The 19,999-nt window shown below is 43.3% G+C and overlaps 1 protein-coding gene across 1 annotated transcript in view; it reads left to right on the forward strand.

Moving 5' to 3' along the window:
- LOC126101242 (histone-lysine N-methyltransferase PRDM7-like) overlaps window positions 1-19,999 on the forward strand; it is a 95,451-nt gene that overhangs the window by 20,364 nt on the left and 55,088 nt on the right. The window contains exon 3 of the mRNA XM_049911930.1: window positions 18,256-18,332. Within this exon, the coding sequence (XP_049767887.1) occupies window positions 18,256-18,332 (77 nt within the window). The remainder of the gene's footprint in view (window positions 1-18,255; window positions 18,333-19,999) is intronic.

Below are 19,999 nucleotides of genomic sequence, written 5' to 3' on the forward strand. Positions count from 1 at the left end.
GTGTTCAGTAAATGGTTCCTCTGAACACACAAAAATCGTAGTGCCAATCATTTTTGAACATACCAAAAATTGAAACTTCCTAGCAGATTAAAACTGTGTGCTTGACCGAAACTCAAACTTGGGACCTTTGCCGTTCGTGGGCAAGTGATCTACCAACTGAACTACCTAAACATGACTCACGACCCGTCCTCACAGCTTTACTTCTGCCAGTACCTCATCTCCTACCTTCCAAACTTTACAGGAGCTCTCCTGCGAACCTTGCAGAACTAGCACTCCTGAAAGAAAGGATATTGCGGAGACATGGCTTAGGCACAGGCTGGGGGATGTTTCCAGAATGAGATTTTCACTCTGCAGCGGAGTGTGCGTTAATATGAAACTTCGTGGTTGATTAAAACTGTGTGTCGGACCAAGACTCGAATGCTGCAGAATGAAAATCTCATTCTGGAAACATCCCCCAGGCTGTGCTAAGCCATGTCTCTGCAATATCCTTTCTTTCAGGAGTGCTAGTTCTGCAAGGTTCGCAGGAGAGCTTCTGTAAAGTTTGAAGTTGGGAGACGAGATACTAGCAGAAGTAAAGCTGTGAGGATGGGGCGTGAGTCGTGCTTGGGTAGCTCAGTTGGTAGAGCACTTGTCCGCGAAAGGCAAAGTCCCGAGTTCGAGTCTCGGTCCGACACACAGTTTTAATCTGCCAGTAAGTTTCTTATCAGCGCACACTCCGCTGCAGAGTGAAAATCTCATTCTGGATCCCAAAAATTCTCAACAAACTGGAGTGAAATATTCAAGAAATACCTGTAAAACTTTTTCTCATAGCATAGTCACAAAATAATTAGAGCCAACACGTCAGAATTAATCAAGAAGTACTACTTTGTGTACGTACAACTCACACAAAGACCATGATGAAAAAATAGAGAATTTTGAAGTTGTACATAAAGATTTTTACAGTGCTTTCCCAAGTACCAACTCTGTGGATGGAATAGGAAATGGAAATTTTATTTAGGTACACTACGTACCCTCCACCACATGGGTTATGGTACTTAAGGACTGTTGTTGTTACTGTTGTGGGCTTCAGTCTGAAGACTGGTTTGATGCAGTTTTCCATGCTACTCTAGCCTGTGCAAACCTCTTCACCTCCAAATAATTACTGCAATGTACATCCATTTAAACGTGCTTACTGTAGTCACCTCTTCGTCTCCAACTACAATTTTTACCACTCGCGTTCCGCATCAGTACTGAAGTGGTGGTCCATTGATATTTCAAAAGGTGTCCTATCAATTGATCCCTTCTTTTAGTCTACGTGTACGTCTATGTAGATACTCCACAAGCCACTGTACAGTTCATGGTGAAGGGTACGCTGTACTACTACTCATTTGCTGTCCTGTTCCACTTGCAAATAGTGAGGGAGAAAATGCTATGTATATGCCTCTGTACAGCCAAATTTCTCACATCGTATCTTTGTGGTCCTTAAGCGCAATGTATGTTGGCAGCAGCAGAATCGTTGTGCATTCAGCTTCAAATGCCAATTCTCTAAATTTACCCAGTAGTGTTCCTCAAAAAGAATGTCACCTTCCTTCTAGTGATTCCCATTTGAGTTCCTGAAGCATCTTCATAACTAGTGTTGTTTGAACCTACCAGTAACAAATCTAGCAGCCTGCCTCTGAATTGCTTCGATGTCCTCCTCCAGTCCGACCTGATACGGGTTCCAAACACTGAAGCTGTATTCAAGAATAGGTCGCACCAGCGCCCTATATATCGTCTCCATTGCAGATGAACTTTCCTAAGCTGTACCAAGCTGTGACATAAATTTCTTCTCTCCCCAGTTAAGTTCAGTACCTCCTCATTACTAATGTGATGTACCCATCTAATCTTCTGTTCTCTTCTTATGTGAATTCTTTATTGGTCATGTTTCACTTCTACAACAAGGTTACACTCCAGACAAATATATTCAGAAGGGACTTCCTAAAACCTAAATCCATATTCAATGTTAATGAAATTCTTGTGTTCAGAACTGCTTTCTTGCCGTTGCCAGTCTTCCTTTTATATCCTCCCAATTTTGGCCCTGATCAGTTATAAAACTGTCCACATAGTAAAACTCATCTACAACTTTAAGTATGTCTTTTCCTAATCTCTTTTCCTCAGCATCGCATGATTTTTATCCTCGTTTTGCTTTTGTCACTATTCATCTTATATCCTCCTCCTATGATGCTGTTCATTCCATTAAAATGCTCTTCTAAGTACTTTGCTCTCTCTGACAGAATTAAAATATCATTGCCAAACGCCAAAGCTATTTTTTTTTCTCCTTTAACTTTAACTTCTTCTCTAAATCTTCTTTTGGGTTTCTTTACAAATTGAATGAAATCAGGGATAGGCTACCACTCTGTCTCAGTCCCTTCTCAACCAAGCTTTCTTTCCATGCCTCTCAACTCTTATAATTGCCATCTGGTTTCTGAATAAGTTGTAAATAACCTTTCACTCCCTTTTACCCCCTTCTACATTCAGCATTTCGAACAGTGTAGACTTGCCTTTCCTTTACCTGCCTTCGAAGAGCAGTCAAAGGATCAGTGTTGTCTTGCATGTTCCTACATTTCTGAACCCGAACTGATCTAGCCCAAAATTGGCTCTTCATGTTTTCTCCACTCTGCTGTGTTGGTATTTTGCAGCCATGACTTGTTAAACTGATAGTTCAGTAATATGAGTTGGAATCCAAAATTTTCGGGACTGGTGCTGCCATCTGGAAAGTAGGAGTAGTAGGTCTTTGCACCACTAGGTGGTGAGAGCTGCATATCTGATGAGTCAGGGTGCAGAGTGGTATTCAGCTGGGAGGATGTGTTGCGTGTCCGCAGTGATTTCCATAATACTCTGTGTTTGGTGTGTGGTGATTTTATAACGGATCTGTGAACAGAACTGCGCATGTGTATCAAATTCTGTGCGAATCTCGGGAATAGTGCTACGGAGACCCTTGCAATGATTTAACAAGTGTGTGGGGGACAGAGCGTGAGCCGTATGTTTGTGTTTGAGTGGCATGCTCGGTTCAAGGCCTGCTGTACAGACATTGAAGATGATCCTCACACTGGACGGCCCGTTAGCTGCACAACGCCAGACATTGTTGCCAAACTTCAACAATTGGTTCGTGCAGATCAACGTCGAACCGCGCAAGACCTTGCGGATGATGTGAGTATTGGTTATGGGACATGTCAACGGATGTTGACTGATGAATTGGGCATGTATCATGTCGCTGCAAAATTTGCGCCAAGGATCTTGACTGCCGATGATCATGGTATAGGTGATGCTTCTGACCAGACTGGAGTAGGTCATGGTGGGAGGATGCATGTGACAGGCCTTGCAACTGGGTCTGTTACAAGGATATGAGCCCTGAGGCAAGGTACTGGGAGCAAGGCTTGAGTAGGGGTGGATTAGGATATTTTGTAGGGCTGGTAGGTTGCAGAATACCCCTGTGAGAAGGGTGGGAAGGATAATGGGTACTACATTTCTCATTTTTGAAATGTGCACGGACCTTCGTCAGAGTGCGTCTGATGATCCAACCTTCTTGGCACAGTTTATCACCAGCGACGAGAGCTGGATTTACAGTTATGATCCAGAGTCAGAGCCACAATCATCCTTGTGGAAGAGCCCAATCTCTCCAAGACCCATAAAAGTGAGACAGGTGAAGAGCAAAGTGAACAGCATGATGATCATTTTCTTTGATACCAAGGAATTGTGCACAAAGAAGTCGTCCCACCCAAAAAACAGTGAATTCCACATACTAATCTGACATTTTGCGACGGCTCTTTGAAAATGTGTGGCAACGATGGCCTGAACTTTGGCGTCAAGGGAACTGGCTGCTGCATCACCAAAGTGCGCCCTGTCACAAGTCCTTGCTTACCAGGACCTTTTTGGCAAAAAACAACGTGGTGGTTGTACCCCACCCACCGTACTCGACAGATTTGGCACCTTGCAACTTAGCGCTATTCCCAAAACTGAAACTCAATTTGAAAGGCCGTCAGTTCAACACTGTAGAGAGGATTCAAGAAACATCGCTGGTGGTGATAAACACCCTCAAAGAACAGGACTTGCAGAAAACGTTCGACCAGTGGCAGAAGTGCTGGGACCAGTGTGTACGTACAGATGGGAGCTACTTTGAGCGTGATGGTGACCATTAGTCCAAACGTAAGGTTTTCAACAGATGGCAGCACCAGTCCCGAAAATTTTGGATGTCAACTTGTATTCACACCTGTCAGCACTTGCTTTTTTCATAATTTGAATTATAACATTCTTCCTGAGGCTGAGAGTATTTCACCTGTCTCATGTATCTTACATACTAGGTGTAATAGTTTTTTCATGGCTGTCTTCCAAAGATTTCAGTAGTTCTGACTGATTATTGTCTATTCCAGGAGCCTTGTTTCAACTTAAGTCTTCCAGTGCTCTGTCTGTGTCTTCTTGCAGTATCATATCTCCCACCTCATCTTTGTCTGTGTCCTCTTCCCTTTCTATAACACTGCCTTCAGTTCATTTCCATTGTACAGTCTCTCTGTGTACTCCTTCCACCTTTGAGTTTTCCCTTCTTTCCATCTGAGATCTGAATACTCATTCAGCTGCTGCTCCTTTCTCTAACATGTCTTCAATTTTTGTATAGCTGATCTGTGTTCCTGTGTCAATAAGTAGTTTGATGTGTCTCCCACGATATACAGCACCTACCGTGAAGTCATTTTCGGTCTGATTTTCACTGGAACTAACAGGAATCACTGTCCGTGGCAAGGGGCAGATGGAGTTGTGTCCTGTACGTCCTCGTACTTGCTTAAAGGTCTGGCAGATTTTCTGTTGTTCGCATTTCATTTCTTCTTGTTGTGACTATCTCTCAAAACATGGCCCTGCATCCCGCAATGATAGCAGATTCAATTCTCTTTACAATCCTTACGCTTGTGACCCAGCTTATTGCATCTGTAGCATTGTACTGTTGTGTTGAAAATTCTGTGTTCGTGTTTCTGCCTCTCATTTGGTCGTTTTAGTGCTTCAACGTAACCAACAGCTGACTCTACTGCTTCCTGAAATGTTTTTCATTGTGCCAATCTAACAGCTTTGCTTACTTCCTCTCTGTGCAGCCCATGAATGAATGTATGCGAGGCTCTCTGGTTGGCTTCGAACAACTGAATGAATGTGATTTTCATTTTCATCTTATAGTAACTCATACGTTTGAGCGTTGATGTTTCAAATTCTGTTGGCAAACTGCTCGATATATTCATCTCGTTGCACTCGCAAACTGTAAAGCTGCTCTCTGTAAAATTTGATCACGTTTTTACATGTAAATCTCTGAACAACTATTGTTCTAAACTCATTGTAATGTCTGTTTTCATGTAAGTAGGCTCAGCACTAATGAAATCTTGTGCTGCTCCCTGAATTCTTAGTTTGGCAACCACTAGCTTATCGGAATCAGTCTATGACCCTAACAGGGTGGCACCTTCACATCATCTTCGGGCTTCCCGATGAAGACTGGTACTGATGGAATAATAAAAATTCTTTATTGTAGTTGTACCTGTACTGCATGAACTATCATTGACAAGTCTTTTGGCATGTTATGTTTGCTGCTTTCTGCTTTTAACTGCCGAATCTCTTCTTGCAGTTCATTAATAACAGTTTGTAGATAGACAACATTACTCTGACTGGATTGTGACATTTCGTCTAATTTAATGCCAACAAGTCACTCAAATGTAAAATAAAAATCCATCACTGCCTTTCGTATTCTAGCCAAACTGGAGTAAACCAACCTGAATTGCAGCATTGGATGTCCCCGCATAGTCGGAAGATGTTCATGCTGTTGCTGCTGCTCGAAGTTAACAGTGTGCTGCACCTCTTCAGGACTGTAGATTTTCCATGATTATCCCCATGCTGACACCACTTCTATAAGGGGGTAGTTTGTGTTGTTGCCCCAGCTGATGATTACACGAATATTTTGTCAGACTTGTAAGTGGTGGGTCCTTGAGGTACGGCAATATGCTGACACTAAGAAATAAGTTTAAACAGTTTTATTAACAAAGGCGGATTATAAAACATGCACGCTACACACATCCATCATCACTGTGTCTGACATCCTAACTACGGTTGTATTGAAAGGCTCCATGATGAACTAAGAAAAGAGACATATTCGCACCCGAGGCCTTGCTAGTTAATATGGTGCGCTGAGGACGGATGCACAATCTGTTCAATGAAAACTGTGTGGTTAGTAACGGTTTTTTGCATATTCTTCAATACGATAATTTCATTAGAGAGGTCCATTGAATCTATACTGGACTGTTGTTCAAGAACTAATATTTTGCTTTTAAGTTCCAGTAGATCACGACTAGTCAAAGTACCAAATACAGTATGAAGGATACTCCCTCCAAAATCAAACCAGGCACGTTTACGCCTAATTAAAGTTTTGTGTGGCAAAAGCTTTAAAAAACAGTAAATCTCTTGTTCTTAATTAGCAAATGTATACTCTACCTGCATTTTGGCTGTGATCCAGTTATTATACCAAGATATACCATTTCCAAAATTGTATCATTACTCTTAACAGAACGAATTACATGAATTTGCTTCTTTACAGAATCGAACTGTTGCTGGATTTCACTCAGATTGTACTTGAGTACAAGTTTCGCTTTACTTGTTGAAACTACCATGTCTGATCGTGGTTCCAACAAAACATCTGTACTCTGTGGTACTATTACTACAGCATTAGTAGAATACTCTATCTTAACAAACATTAGAATAAAAATGAACATGGTTAATTAATTCTAAATAGTAGAGTTAACAATGAACATAAAATAAATGAGTTTCTTGTGGTAACCTGTGGAATAAAAGGTTTAGTTTCAGTTGTGCACTCGTGCAATAGCTTCAGTACTAAATTTTCACAACACATTCACATAAGCACATGGCTGAAATAAACACACAAATTGCACTTTCGCACTCTACACATGTTTCTGCAGATTGTAGTGGTGTCTGGAACAGGTTCGCTCAGAACGTGGCGAGAGCCTCGGCCTCGACGTCCGGACTGCGACATTGCGATTCTTGCTTCCTGGGTTTGAGAACAGCAGGTCTGATTCGGTCGGTCCTCGTCGTCTTGTGATATTACATGAAATCTACCCAGAAATGGCTTTACACGATTGGCATGAATGACAATCGAATGAAAGGACAGTTGGAGCTTAAGAGTGACTGCCGAGAACACCTCCAAGATATGGTCCTTTTCAGGACTTCTTAAACTTTTTGACTTGACTCTTCTTTAACACCACGCTGCTCAGATACACAAGATCTCCAACTTGATACCATGGCATTGCTGCTTGGCAGTCATGTTGTCTTGCTTTCTAAAGAAAGAATTGATGATTTCTCTGTTTCGCTCCCCTCCATGCTTCCTTTAGCTTGCATGCTAGATCACTTACGTGTTCATTGCTGATTCCGGCAGTCGATCGTGCAAAGTCCAAGGGGGAATGCATTCTTCTTCCGTAGACAATCTCATGTGGATTTAGGCCAGTTGAGCTGTGCATTTTGGCATTGAAACAACTTACCAAGTACGGTAAACAGACATGCCAATTGTTGTGTTTGCTGCTGACATAATGGCTAAACATTTTAATAATTGTTCTGTGGACTCACTCGACTCTTCCATTTCCTTCAGGGTGTGCTGGTGTAGTCCTTAACTGAGTTATTTGCATGAGCTTACAAGTCTGTTTAAGTAATTCACTCATAAAATTTGTTCCTTGATCACTAATTATACTTAATGGTGATCCAAACTTAATAATCCATTCTTTTACAAAAACTTGAGCTATAGTCTCAGTGCTCTGATCAGGTATTGGCATCATGAGACAGTATCTAGATAAATGATGTAACATTGTCAATATGTATTTGTTTCCATCTGTAGTCTTGGGCAACGGTCCTACGACATCTAGTCCTATTTGTTCAAATGGTTCACTTGACTCTGGCAGTTCTTGCAATGGCGCTCTACTTTTTGCTACATTATTTCATCTGTTACAGGAATCACATTGTGAAACATACTCGAAAATGTCAGCTTTGCGGCTCGGCCACCTAAACATTTGGGCTATGTTAATGTTTGTTCCTTTTTTACTGCAATGTCCTGACAATAAAGAATCGTGTTGTTCTCTCATGATTTGCTCTTTCATGCTTTCTGGAATAACTAGGGGGTTTCCTTTACTAGTACAATAATCCATCTATTTCAACAAAATGTTGATCATTTTTTCATAATTTGAAATGTGGATCTTCTTCTTGAGCTGCCTTTCACTCTTCTTCTCGACTTATTGTAACACAAACATTGTCTTTTCAGCTCGTTGCATCAACATTCACATGTTGTTTACCAGGTTGGTGAATAACCTTAAATTGGTACTCACTCAGTCTTAATGCCCATCTTGTTAATCTGGAACTTGGATTCTTTAAGCTCAATAACCATTTAAGTGTGGCATGACCTGTAATAACTGTAAATTCTCTTCCTGTTAAGAAACATCTGTTATGTGATGTACCAAAAACCAAAGCACAAGGCTCCTTCTCAGTAGTAGTACGATTACATTCTGATTTGTACATTTGTCTGGAAGCAAATGAGATTGGATGTTCATGACTATCAACTTCTTGAGACAAGATTGCACCTATGGCAAAATTGTATGCATCTAATAAAAGGTTTACAGAAATCTGGATAGGCTAACATTGGGACTGTGGTTAGAGCAGTTTTAAGTTCTTCCATTGCCTTTTTCCATTCTGTTGACCAATGATATGTGGCTCCTTTTTTCGGTAGCTTTATTCACATAACCGGCTATAAAGCGTCTGTAGAAATTTGACAATCCCAAGAATGATTGTAGTTCTTTCAAATTCTGTGGCTCGGGAAAATTCTTTACATCTTCACTTAATTTTGGATCAGGTCAAACACCTTCACTGGTTATAACATGACCAAGATAGTTCACTTTGTGCAAAATGACATTTATCTATTGACGAAGACGGGTTTGCCCTTATTATACGCCCAAAAAGAGCTTTAGACTCTCAGTATGCTGCTTCATGTTTTCACCAAAAATTATTACATCATCAAGGTAAACGAGTGCTTGAGTTGGGGTGAGCCCTCCTAAAACTGAATCCATCAGGCGTGAAAATGTAGCTGGAGCATTACAAAGTCCAAATGGCATATGAAGATACTTGTATACTCCTGTTGCAGTTACAAATGAATTTTTGCTAGATCTGAATGAACTGTTAACTGGTGATAACCACTTGTTAAATCACATACTGAAGAAATTCAACATCTACCCAAGTTATCCAAGGTTTCCACTAAATTTGGTAAGGGGTAAATGTTGGGTGTGGTCACAGCATTCAAAGATAATCAACACAAAAACGGAACTGTGGTTCTCCAGAAATTGATTTCTTCTTTACAATTACAACAGGCAAACACCACGGTGGGTCTGAAGGATCTCTCGGTTTTATAATTCCGGCTTTTAATTGTTCTTTCACCATGTCTTCTACGAACTCTCTTTGACTGAATGGTATTTGGTAAGGTTTCTGTGTGATTGGAGCTGCATTCCCTGTATGAATGTGATGCTGAACCAAATGAGTGACAGGTAAATTTGCACGTTCATGGAATAAATCTGCATGCTCCAACAAAACAGGCGCTAAAATCTTCTGTTCATCAGCTGCCAAATGTTTTATCTTCTTCCAAATCTTGTGCTTCCATTCAATAGTAACTTTGTCTCCTCATTGCAATGTTGCGGTACTGTTACAAAAATCTGTGGTTGTCACTGCAGCATTTGTTACCTCATCTGGAATCTGTATTATGTCACTGTTACTTACACTCGACACTCCAGCAAATTTTGTTCCTCATGGCAAAACAACATCCTCACTGCTCATATTCGTTATTGTAACTGGGACTTTGGCAACTTTCCATTGCTCTAATTCTGGTCTTTAAGCAACTCCGTGCCCGGGCCCGCTACCTAATCAGATTTCAGAAATGGATTTGCTGGGAATGATATGTAGCTGCCATAGGACCCCCACCCCCTCTTCACAAGTCTGGGTGAAACTCCGGCGAATTTTTGGCCACCATCCTCCCACCGGGGTTGCAGGAATTTCTGTACATGGTTTCATCATTACCAATCCGGACTTTGTCGCAGAAAATTTTGCTCAACACTTTGATCAAGCTTCGGCATCGGCTCAGTATCCGCCCATGTTCCTTCTCCTGAAAGAGCATTCAGAACAACTGCCTTTGTGTTTTTTTTTCTCACTGCTCAGAACTGTATAATGCCCCATTTAGCGAGTGGGAATTGGCCAGTGCCCTCGGCCTTTGTCCTGACACGGCTCCTGGACCGTATTGGATACATAACCAAATGCTCCAATGCTTATCAGTGGCTGGCCACCATCGTATATTGACCCTCTTCAATCGTCTGTTGGGTGAGGGAGTATTTCCTATCTAGTGGCAGGAAAGCATTGTTGTTCCTGTGTTAAAGCCAGGGAAGCCGCCTCTTTAGTTGGATAGCTACCGTCCAATTAGCCTTACTAACACCCTCTGCAAGCTCCTTGAACGCATGAGAGCCAACGGCTGTTTTGCATCCTTGAATCTCACGGCCTTTTGTCATTGACTCAAAGTGGTTTTTGCTGTGGCTGCACTATGGTGGATAACTTAGTGCCCCTAGAGTCTGCTATCCGGTCGGTTTTTGCCCATTGGCAACACCTCCTTGCAGTCTTCTTTGTGCTGCATGAAGCCTATGACACCACCTGGCGCCACCACATCCTCACCACCCTTCACAAATGGGGCCTTTGTGACGCTCTGCCCGTTTTTATCCATAATTTTATTTCTTGTCGCCCTTTCTCGGGTCCAGGTTGGCTCCTCCTACAGCTCTCCCCATCGGCAAGAAAATGAGGTTCCACAGGGTTCGGTTCTGAGTGTCCCTCTCTTTCTCATAGCCATTAATGGTCTAGTGACAGCTGTTGGGCCGACAGTGTCCCCCTCTTTGTCTGCTGACAATTTTTGTATCTACCTTGCCTCCTCCGTAATGGGTGCTGCAGAATGCCGTCTACAGGGGGCAATCTGTTGGGCCCACTCATGGGTTCTCTACCATGGCTTTCAGTTTTCAGCGGCCAAGACTTGTCATGCATTTCTGCCATCACCTTACAGTCCATCCCCATCCAAAACTGTTCTTCGATGGCCAGCCCCTCGAGGTGGCGGACACCCATCACTTCCTGGGTCTGGTCTTCGATGCCCAGTCGACATGGCTCCCTCACCTTTGCCAGCTGAAGAGGATGTACTGGTCCCATCTCAATGTTCTTAGGTGTCTGTGCAATACCACCTGGGGTGCAGACTGCTCTGTTCTCCTGCGATTGTATCGAGCATTAGTCCAGTCTCGTTTCGACTATGTAAGTCCTGTCTATGATTCTGCGTTGGGTTTGACACTGCAGATACTAGACCCCATCCACCACTGTGGGTTCTGACTTGCGACTGGTGCCTTCCGGACTAGCCTCATATGTAGCCTTCTCACAGCAGCGAGGATTCTGCCACTGCGAGTTTTGCCCCAGCAACAGCTGATATCATATTCACTCTGCATTCGCTGCACCTCAGAGCACTCTAATTATGGTCTCCTTTATCCAGACACCGAGATCACCCTGCCACAGTGACAGCCACGATGTGGGCTTACCATGTCTGTCCGCATTCAGTCGCTCTTTTCTGAGCTCCAGCAATTGCCTTTACCACCTCTCTTCTCCGCTCATGCACATACCCGTCCATGGTGCGTCTCTCGGCCGCAACTCTGTCTTGATCTCTCAATCGATTAAAAGGATTCTGTCCATCTGATGGCTCTTCGCCACCAGTTCTCCTGTCTCCTCAGTTCCTTTCAGGGTTCAGAAGTGATCTATCTGATGGCTCCATGGTTGCTGGCCGCACTGGTTTTGCTTACACCTATGCGCAGTGCACGGAACTTCACTCCTTGCCAGATGGCTGTAGTGTTTTTACTGCAGAATTGGTAGCCATTTGCGCACACATGACCATATCCGCTCCTACTCAGGACTATCCTTCACTATCTGTAGTGACTTATTGAGTGGTTTGCACGCTATCAGCCAGTGCTTCCATCGCCACCCGTTGGTCATCGCTATCCAGGACTCCCTTTCTCTCCTCGCTCAATGTGGATGCACGGTCGTTTTGATTTGGACCCCAGGCCATGTTGGGATTCCTGGCAATGAACTTGCTGATCGACTGGCTAAATTAGCTACTACCAAGCCATCTCTCACTATTGGCATTCCAGAAATAGACCTGTGCTTCGCATTACGTCGTCAGGTTTTGGGTCTTTGGAATGCAGAATGGAGCACTCTTTCTTCGCTGAACAAGCTCAGGCCAATTAAGGATTCTACAACTCGATGGCGATCTTCCTAACGGGCCTCTCGTAAGGCCTCTTTAGTCCTCTGCCAGCTCCACATCGGCCATACTTTTTTGACTCACAGTTGTCTCCTCCATCGTGAGGACCCCCTCTCTGCCGTTGTGGATCGATGTTGACTGTGGCTCACATCTTATTGGACTGCCCTAACATATCCACCCTACGACGGACTTTTAGCTTTCCAGAATCACTGCCCCTGGTGTTGGCTGACGATGCCTCAGCGGCGGATCTAATTTTACATCTTATTCAAGATGGGGGTATTTATCGCTTTATTTAAGGGAGGGGCCTTCCACCATATCGGTGAATGGAGGGGATGGCAGGCTTTCATGCTCCCCCCTTCACTCTCACTGGATTGGCTTCAACTGGTCTTTGTGGTTCACCCTGGCCCTCTGCCTTCCCACTCCTTTCTTCATGGGGTCTGTTATGTCCTGAGCATCTCTCTTGTCTCCTGGGCTTCTTTCTTATTAGTCACTTCTTTCCCCTCAACTCGTCTTCTGTCCTTTTCCTTCCTTCCCTGTCAATAGTTTATCATTTTATGGATGTTGTAGTTCCCTCTTTTAATGTGGGATTTTATCGGTTTTAGTTAATCTCAGGTCAGAGGGACTGGTGACCACGTAGTTTGATTCCTTCTCCAACCAACCAACCTGAATTCCAGCGTTGGATGTCCCCGCATATTCAGAAGATGTTAATGCTGCTGCTGCTGCTGCTGCTGCTGCTCGAAGTTAACATTGTGCTGTACCTCTTCAGGACTGTAGATTTTCCATAATTATCCCCATGCTGACATCACTTCTATAAGGGGGTAGTTTGTGTTGTTGCCCCGGATAATGATTACACGAATGTTTTGTCAGGATTTGTAAGCAGTGGGTCCTCGAGGTATGGCAGTACGCAAACACCGAGAACTAAGTTTAAAACATTTTATTAACAAAGGCAGATTATAAAACACGCACGCTACACGCATTCATCATCACTGTGTCTGACATCCTAATTACGGTCGTATCGAAAGGCTCAATGGGGAGCTAAGAAATGAGACATATTCGCACCCAAGGCCACACTAGTTAATACGGCGCACTGTGGACTGCTGCCAGTCGCTTGCTCTCTGCGTTGCACTGCGGCCGGACACATGTGCAGTGACCAAGCAAACTGTCAGCATTCCAGATAGGTCGGCTGGCAAGAGCTTGTTACATACTGTATGACTGCGTGCAACCTGTAGACCCTTCCATTACCCCTAGTTATACACTCCTGGAAATGGAAAAAAGAACACATTGACACCGGTGTGTCAGACCCACCATACTTGCTCCGGACACTGCGAGAGTGCTGTACAAGCAATGATCACACGCACGGCACAGTGGACACACCAGGAACCGCGGTGTTGGCCGTCGAATGGCGCTAGCTGCGCAGCATTTGTGCACCGCCGCTGTCAGTGTCAGCCAGTTTGCCGTGGCATACGGAGCTCCATCGCAGTCTTTAACACTGGTAGCATGCCGCGACAGCATGGACGTGAACCGTATGTGCAGTTGACGGACTTTGAGCGAGGGCGTATAGTGGGCATGCGGGAGGCCGGGTGGACGTACCGCCGAATTGCTCAACACGTGGGGCGTGAGGTCTCCACAGTACATCGATGTTGTCGCCAGTGGTCGGCGGAAGGTGCACGTGCCCATCGACCTGGGACCGGACCGCAGCGATGCACGGATGCACGCCAAGACCGTAGGATCCTACGCAGTGCAGTAGGGGACCGCACCACCACTTCCCAGCAAATTAGGGACACTGTTGCTCCTGGGGTATCGGCGAGGACCATTCGCAACAGTCTCCATGAAGCTGGGCTACGGTCCCGCACACCGTTAGGCCGTCTTCCGCTCACGCCCCAACATCGTGCAGCCAGCCTCCAGTGGTGTCGCGACAGGCGTGAATGGAGGGACGAATGGAGACGTGTCGTCTTCAGCGATGAGAGTCGCTTCTGCCTTGGTGCCAATGATGGTCGTATGCGTGTTTGGCGCCGTGCAGGTGAGCGCCACAATCAGGACTGCATACGACCGAGGCACACAGGGCCAACACCCGGCATCATGGTGTGGGGAACGATCTCCTACACTGGCCGTACACCACTGGTGATCGTCGAGGGGACACTGAATAGTGCACGGTACGTCCAAACCGTCATCGAACCCATCGTTCTACCATTCCTAGACCGGCAAGGGAACTTGCTGTTCCAACAGGACAATGCACGTCCGCATGTATCCCGTGCCACCCAACGTGCTCTAGAAGGTGTGAGTCAACTACCCTGGCCAGCAAGATCTCCGGATCTGTCCCCCATTGAGCATGTTTGGGACTGGATGAAGCGTCGTCTCACGCGGTCTGCACGTCCAGCACAAAAGTTGGTCCAACTGAGGCGCCAGGTGGAAATGGCATGGCAAGCCGTTCCACAGGACTACATCCAGCATCTCTACAATCGTCTCCATGGGAGAATAGCAGCCTGCATTGCTGCGAAAGGTGGATATACACTGTACAAGTGCCGACATTGTGCATGCTCTGTTGCCTGTGTCTATGTGCCTGTGGTTCTGTCAGTGTGATCATGTGATGTATCTGACCCCAGGAATGTGTCAATAAAGTTTCCCCTTCCTGGGACAATGAATTCACGGTGTTCTTATTTCAATTTCCAGGAGTGTATATACTACATTCATATAGCTGCCTCCTCTTTCTTCGGTTTTCCTGTAGGCAGTACCTGTATTATCTGCAGTTATATATGCTAGCCATTCCTGCCTAGTCAATTTCATTTTATTTGTTTCATTTGCTGTATTTTTCATCTTTTCTCCTTACATTAATTAAACTGAGTATCTCCTTTGCTATCCAAGTATTTACACTAGGCCTTGTCTTTCTACTCATTTTATCCTCTCCTGCACCACTATTTCATCTCTCAAGGCTACACATTCATCTTCTACTGTGTTCCTTTCCCGTGCTTCAGTCAATAATTGCTTAATTCTCCCACTGAAACTCTCAACAACATGTGGTTCTTCTCCCAGTCCCATCTCCTTAATTCCTGCCTTTTTGCAACTTCTTCAGTTTTAATCTACAGTTCATAACCAGTAAATCATGACCAGAGTTCACATCTGCCTCTGGAAATTTCACAAATGCTTAGCTCAGTATCTGCCATTTTGGCATTTCTGTGATAAACGAAAAGAGGAACTGTATTACAATCATCCTTGATGAAACATTGTGGAACACTGAATGCAGTATTTTGACCTTCTTTCCGTTGTCTTCCATTTTGGTGCAAGTAAGGTTATTATACGATTGAACATAATTTCAATCTGCTTTACATGACACCAAAACTACTTCAGATATCTAGTCACATTCTGTTTGTCTGTCAGGTTTTCACTTCTCTTAGATTGTGGGTGAATCATCTTTGCTTTTGTAGAACCCTCTAGTATGGCTATTGAACAGTGGGGTATCCCATCCCTCAAAAACGTGCCTGGAACATACTTGTCTAAGGGATATTATACAATGCTTTTTAGTTTTACATATTTTTGGTGCACATCTTCATCCTGAGAGCTAAATATTTTATGTTGACTTCTTAAATACTCTGCAATTTGTATCCTGACACTGTCGTAAGCAAAAATATTTTCATAGGTTTTTTAACATTGTTTGTGATATTGCAGTCAGTGATGCTTTCACAGCCTTATGATCACTGATTGCCACCACACATCAACTGATTCAAAGAGTTGACGTTTGTTTGTTAGTCTGTGTTGTCTTTATGTCACTTTAGCTGATACAAGATGATAGACAACATAAAAGGTAGAGGAAATTGTGCAGACCTGAAGAAGAGGATGACAGAAGACTGGACAGCCTGGAGAACTATCATGTGAAAACCTGCCATCTGGCACAACACTAATGATATCATGTTAGTTATTAGGTTTGCAGTAGGGTTATGGAGCATATATTGTATTCAAACATTACGAATCACCTGGAAGGGAATGATCTATTGATACGTAATCAGCATGGTTTCAGAAAACATCGTTCTTGTGCAACGCAGCTAGCTCTTTATTCGCACGAAGTAATGGCTGCTATCGACAGGGGATCTCAAGTTGATTCCGTATTTCTAGATTTCCGGAAAGCTTTTGACACCGTTCCTCACAAGCAACTTCTAATCAAGCTGCAGGCCTATGGTGTATCGTCTCAGTTGTGCGACTGGATTCGTGATTTCCTGTCAGGAAGGTCGCAGTTCGTAGTAATAGACGGCAAATCATCGAGTAAAACTGAAGTGATATCAGGTGTTTCCCAGGGAAGCGTCCTGGGACCTCTGCTGTTCCTGATCTATATAAATGACCTGGGTGACAATCTGAGCAGTTCTCTTAGGTTGTTCGCAGATGATGCTGTAATTTACCATCTAGTAAGGTCATCCGAAGACCAGTATCAGTTGCAAAGCGATTTAGAAAAGATTGCTGTATGGTGTGGCTAAATAGCGAAAAGTGTGAGGTGATCCACATGAGTTCCAAAAGAAATCCGTTGGAATTCGATTACTCAATAAATAGTACAATTCTCAAGACTGTCAATTCAACTAAGTACCTGGGTGTTAAAATTACGAACAACTTCAGTTGGAAAGACCACATAGATAATATTGTGGGGAAGGCGAGCCAAAGGTTGCATTTCATTGGCAGGAAACTTAGAAGATGCAACAAGTCCACTAAAGAGACAGCTTACACTACACTCGTTCGTCCTCTGTTAGAATATTGCTGCGCGGTGTGGGATCCTTACCTGGTGTGACTGACGGAGGACATCGAAAGGGTGCAAAAAAGGGCAGCTCGTTTTGTATTATCACATAATAGGGGAGAGAGTGTGGCAGATATGATACGTGAGTTGGGATGGAAGTCATTAAACCAAAACTTTTTCGTCACGGCGAGATCTATTTATGAAATTTCAGTCACCAACTTTCTCTTCCGAATGTGAAAATATTTTGTTGAGCCCAACCAACATAGGTAGGAATGTTCATCAAAATAAAATAAGAGAAATCAGAGCTCGGACAGAAAGGTTTAGGTGTTCGTTTTTCACGCGTGATGTTCGGGAGTGGAATGGTAGAGAGACAGTATGATTGTGGTTCGATGAACCCTCTGCCAAGCACTTAAATGTGAATTGCAGAGTAATCGTGTAGATGTAGATGCAAATGGTCTAAGATATTGTTCTCACACTTCAGTACTTCAACTGTCTGCTTAAAGTAATTTTCAGACAATGCATTCAGAACGATGTCACATGAATCCTTCTGTCTTAAACCAGTTCTAATATAGTGAATGCCCCATTCTGTAGAACATTGGCAAGTTGAAGTCTCCTCCTATTATAATGACACAATCAGGAAACTTCTTTGTTTTTCTGCAAGTTCTCTCTGAAGTGCTGTGCTGCTACAGCTCCTGATGCAGGTGGTCTATAAAAGCATCTCATTACATTTAAGTCATCTTTGTTGTTTACCTTTACCCAGAGTACACAGTGACAATGGCACAAATGTGTTGAAACATGTTCAGGCTTTAAAAAGAACATTTGTTTGCGTTATAATTGAAATATGTTCTCATAATGTAGTGTTACAACACGGTCGCTGGTCTTGAATACCAGATGATGATTAGGCATAAGGAAAAGTATTTTTACGAATTGTTTGGTGGCACAAAGTTTTGGTCCAAGTTGTTGTATGTATTGATATAAAACAGAATCAACTATATTACTTAACAACAATAAATAAATAATATGTTTTACATTATTTAGTATAGAAGAGAAATATTGTTAGTAGAAGTAGTAATAGTGATTATGATCAATTACTGGCATTTTAAAATTCTTTTTTTATGGGTTCCAGAATTTTATGCAGTTGTTGAAAAATGTGCAACATAACTTGACTATCGTAAAAAATATTTTGTTGCAGTTTGTGATGAGTGCAACAGAGAATGGTTTGGTGATTGTCCTTCTCATGGACCACTTATTCATATAATGGATACACAGGTAATAACTGTAGGCTGTTGAATAGCATGACTTAGGAGTAAACAGAGTCAAAAATTGACTTCGTTGTCTGGAATCAATCATCTATGGATATTTATTTGCAGTCACTGACTGACCGGAAATACAGAGAAAAAATTTCTTGAACTAATTTAATCCGAAAAAAAAAAAAAAAGCACACTCACTACTGTGGCCTCAGCAGCCCGAGACACCCCCCCCCCCCCTCTCTCTCTCTCTCTCTCTCTCTCTCTGCGCGCGTGCGTGTGTTTCTTCTATCTCTGAAGAAAGGCCTTGTTGGCGAAAAGCTCATTTTTTTCTGACAGTCTTTTTGTTGTGCCTATCTGCGTCTCAGCATCTCTGCTATAGGGTTAGTAGCTACTACCCTTTTCATAATATTGTTGCATTCCATCCTGGATTTTCCATTGTCGAGTATTACCCATTTTGTGAAGAAATGAGGGACAGATTTCACGTACTGTGATTCTGTAACTGGGCAATGCATTCCAGCTATAAGTGGTAGGTCGAAATTTGTATGTCTTCCATGTTTGGTGTTACAACAAGACTAGTATCTACTGTAAGGGCTGCAGAAATGATGCTTCAAAATCAAGCCATACTGAACACAACCAGTTATAGGATAAGCCTTAAATGACCGACTCGAAGCAGTGTAACACGGAAAAGAAAAGGGATAAAGGAGAAGTACCATTTATCAAACGGCCTGACAAAAAAAGTGAACCATTCAGAAGACATTGCCAGATTTCAGTGTAACTTTATACATGTACACGCCAGTAGCCATTATGTCAATGATAAGCATTGCAATTATCTGTGATAGAATGACCACAAGAGTGGATCAGTATTGTTTGTGTTTAGCATGTGTGTAATGACCAGGAACTGCATCAGATATTGAATAATCACTGTGAAGGACTCGGAGGTGCTCCATATTTGTATGAGCCATTTTTATTGGCACCTGACACAATTTGAAAGGGGCCTCATTGGGGGTCTCCATTTGGCCAACTGGTCGAATTGTGCAATATCCAGATTTGTGGGGCATGTGGATGGGATAGTGGCTGAGTGTTGGAATGCATGGTAATGTGAGGGTAGGCATACTATTTGCAATCAAGATTCCAGATGACCATATCCGACCCACAGGAGAGGATCACCATATTGTGCACCAAGCGCATTGCAACCTCTTCACATTTGCACCAGCTGTCAGAGTACAAGTAATTAGCTCTTTATAATGTTTTGTACCATCCTGCATCATTGGATGGAGACCACCAGTGGCTGGACTATGGCTTCCATTACACACCACCACAAAAGGCTGCATTTAGAGCGGTGCTGTGTTCAGGGAGCATGAGTTGCTGACGGATGGCATTGCATTATGTTCAGTGATGAATCACAGATTTGCACTACCTCAGTTGAGCATAGTTGGCAAATATTGTGGCAACCTGGCGAGTATTCGCATTCTTCCAGTGTTTTGGAGAGGCACAGCAGTGTTCTCCTTGCATTGTGGTGTGAGGAGCCATTGGATATGGCTTCCGGTCATGACAGGGAACTTTGATGACCCAATGGTATGTCACAAACATCCTGTGTCCTCATGTATTATTTCATGTGACATTATTGTAGTGACATTTTTCGACAGAACAATGTCTCTCAACACATGGTACTTGTCTCAATGAACT

The sequence above is a fragment of the Schistocerca cancellata genome, chromosome 9 (assembly GCF_023864275.1).
Source record: "Schistocerca cancellata isolate TAMUIC-IGC-003103 chromosome 9, iqSchCanc2.1, whole genome shotgun sequence".
NCBI classification, from domain to species: domain Eukaryota; kingdom Metazoa; phylum Arthropoda; class Insecta; order Orthoptera; family Acrididae; genus Schistocerca; species Schistocerca cancellata.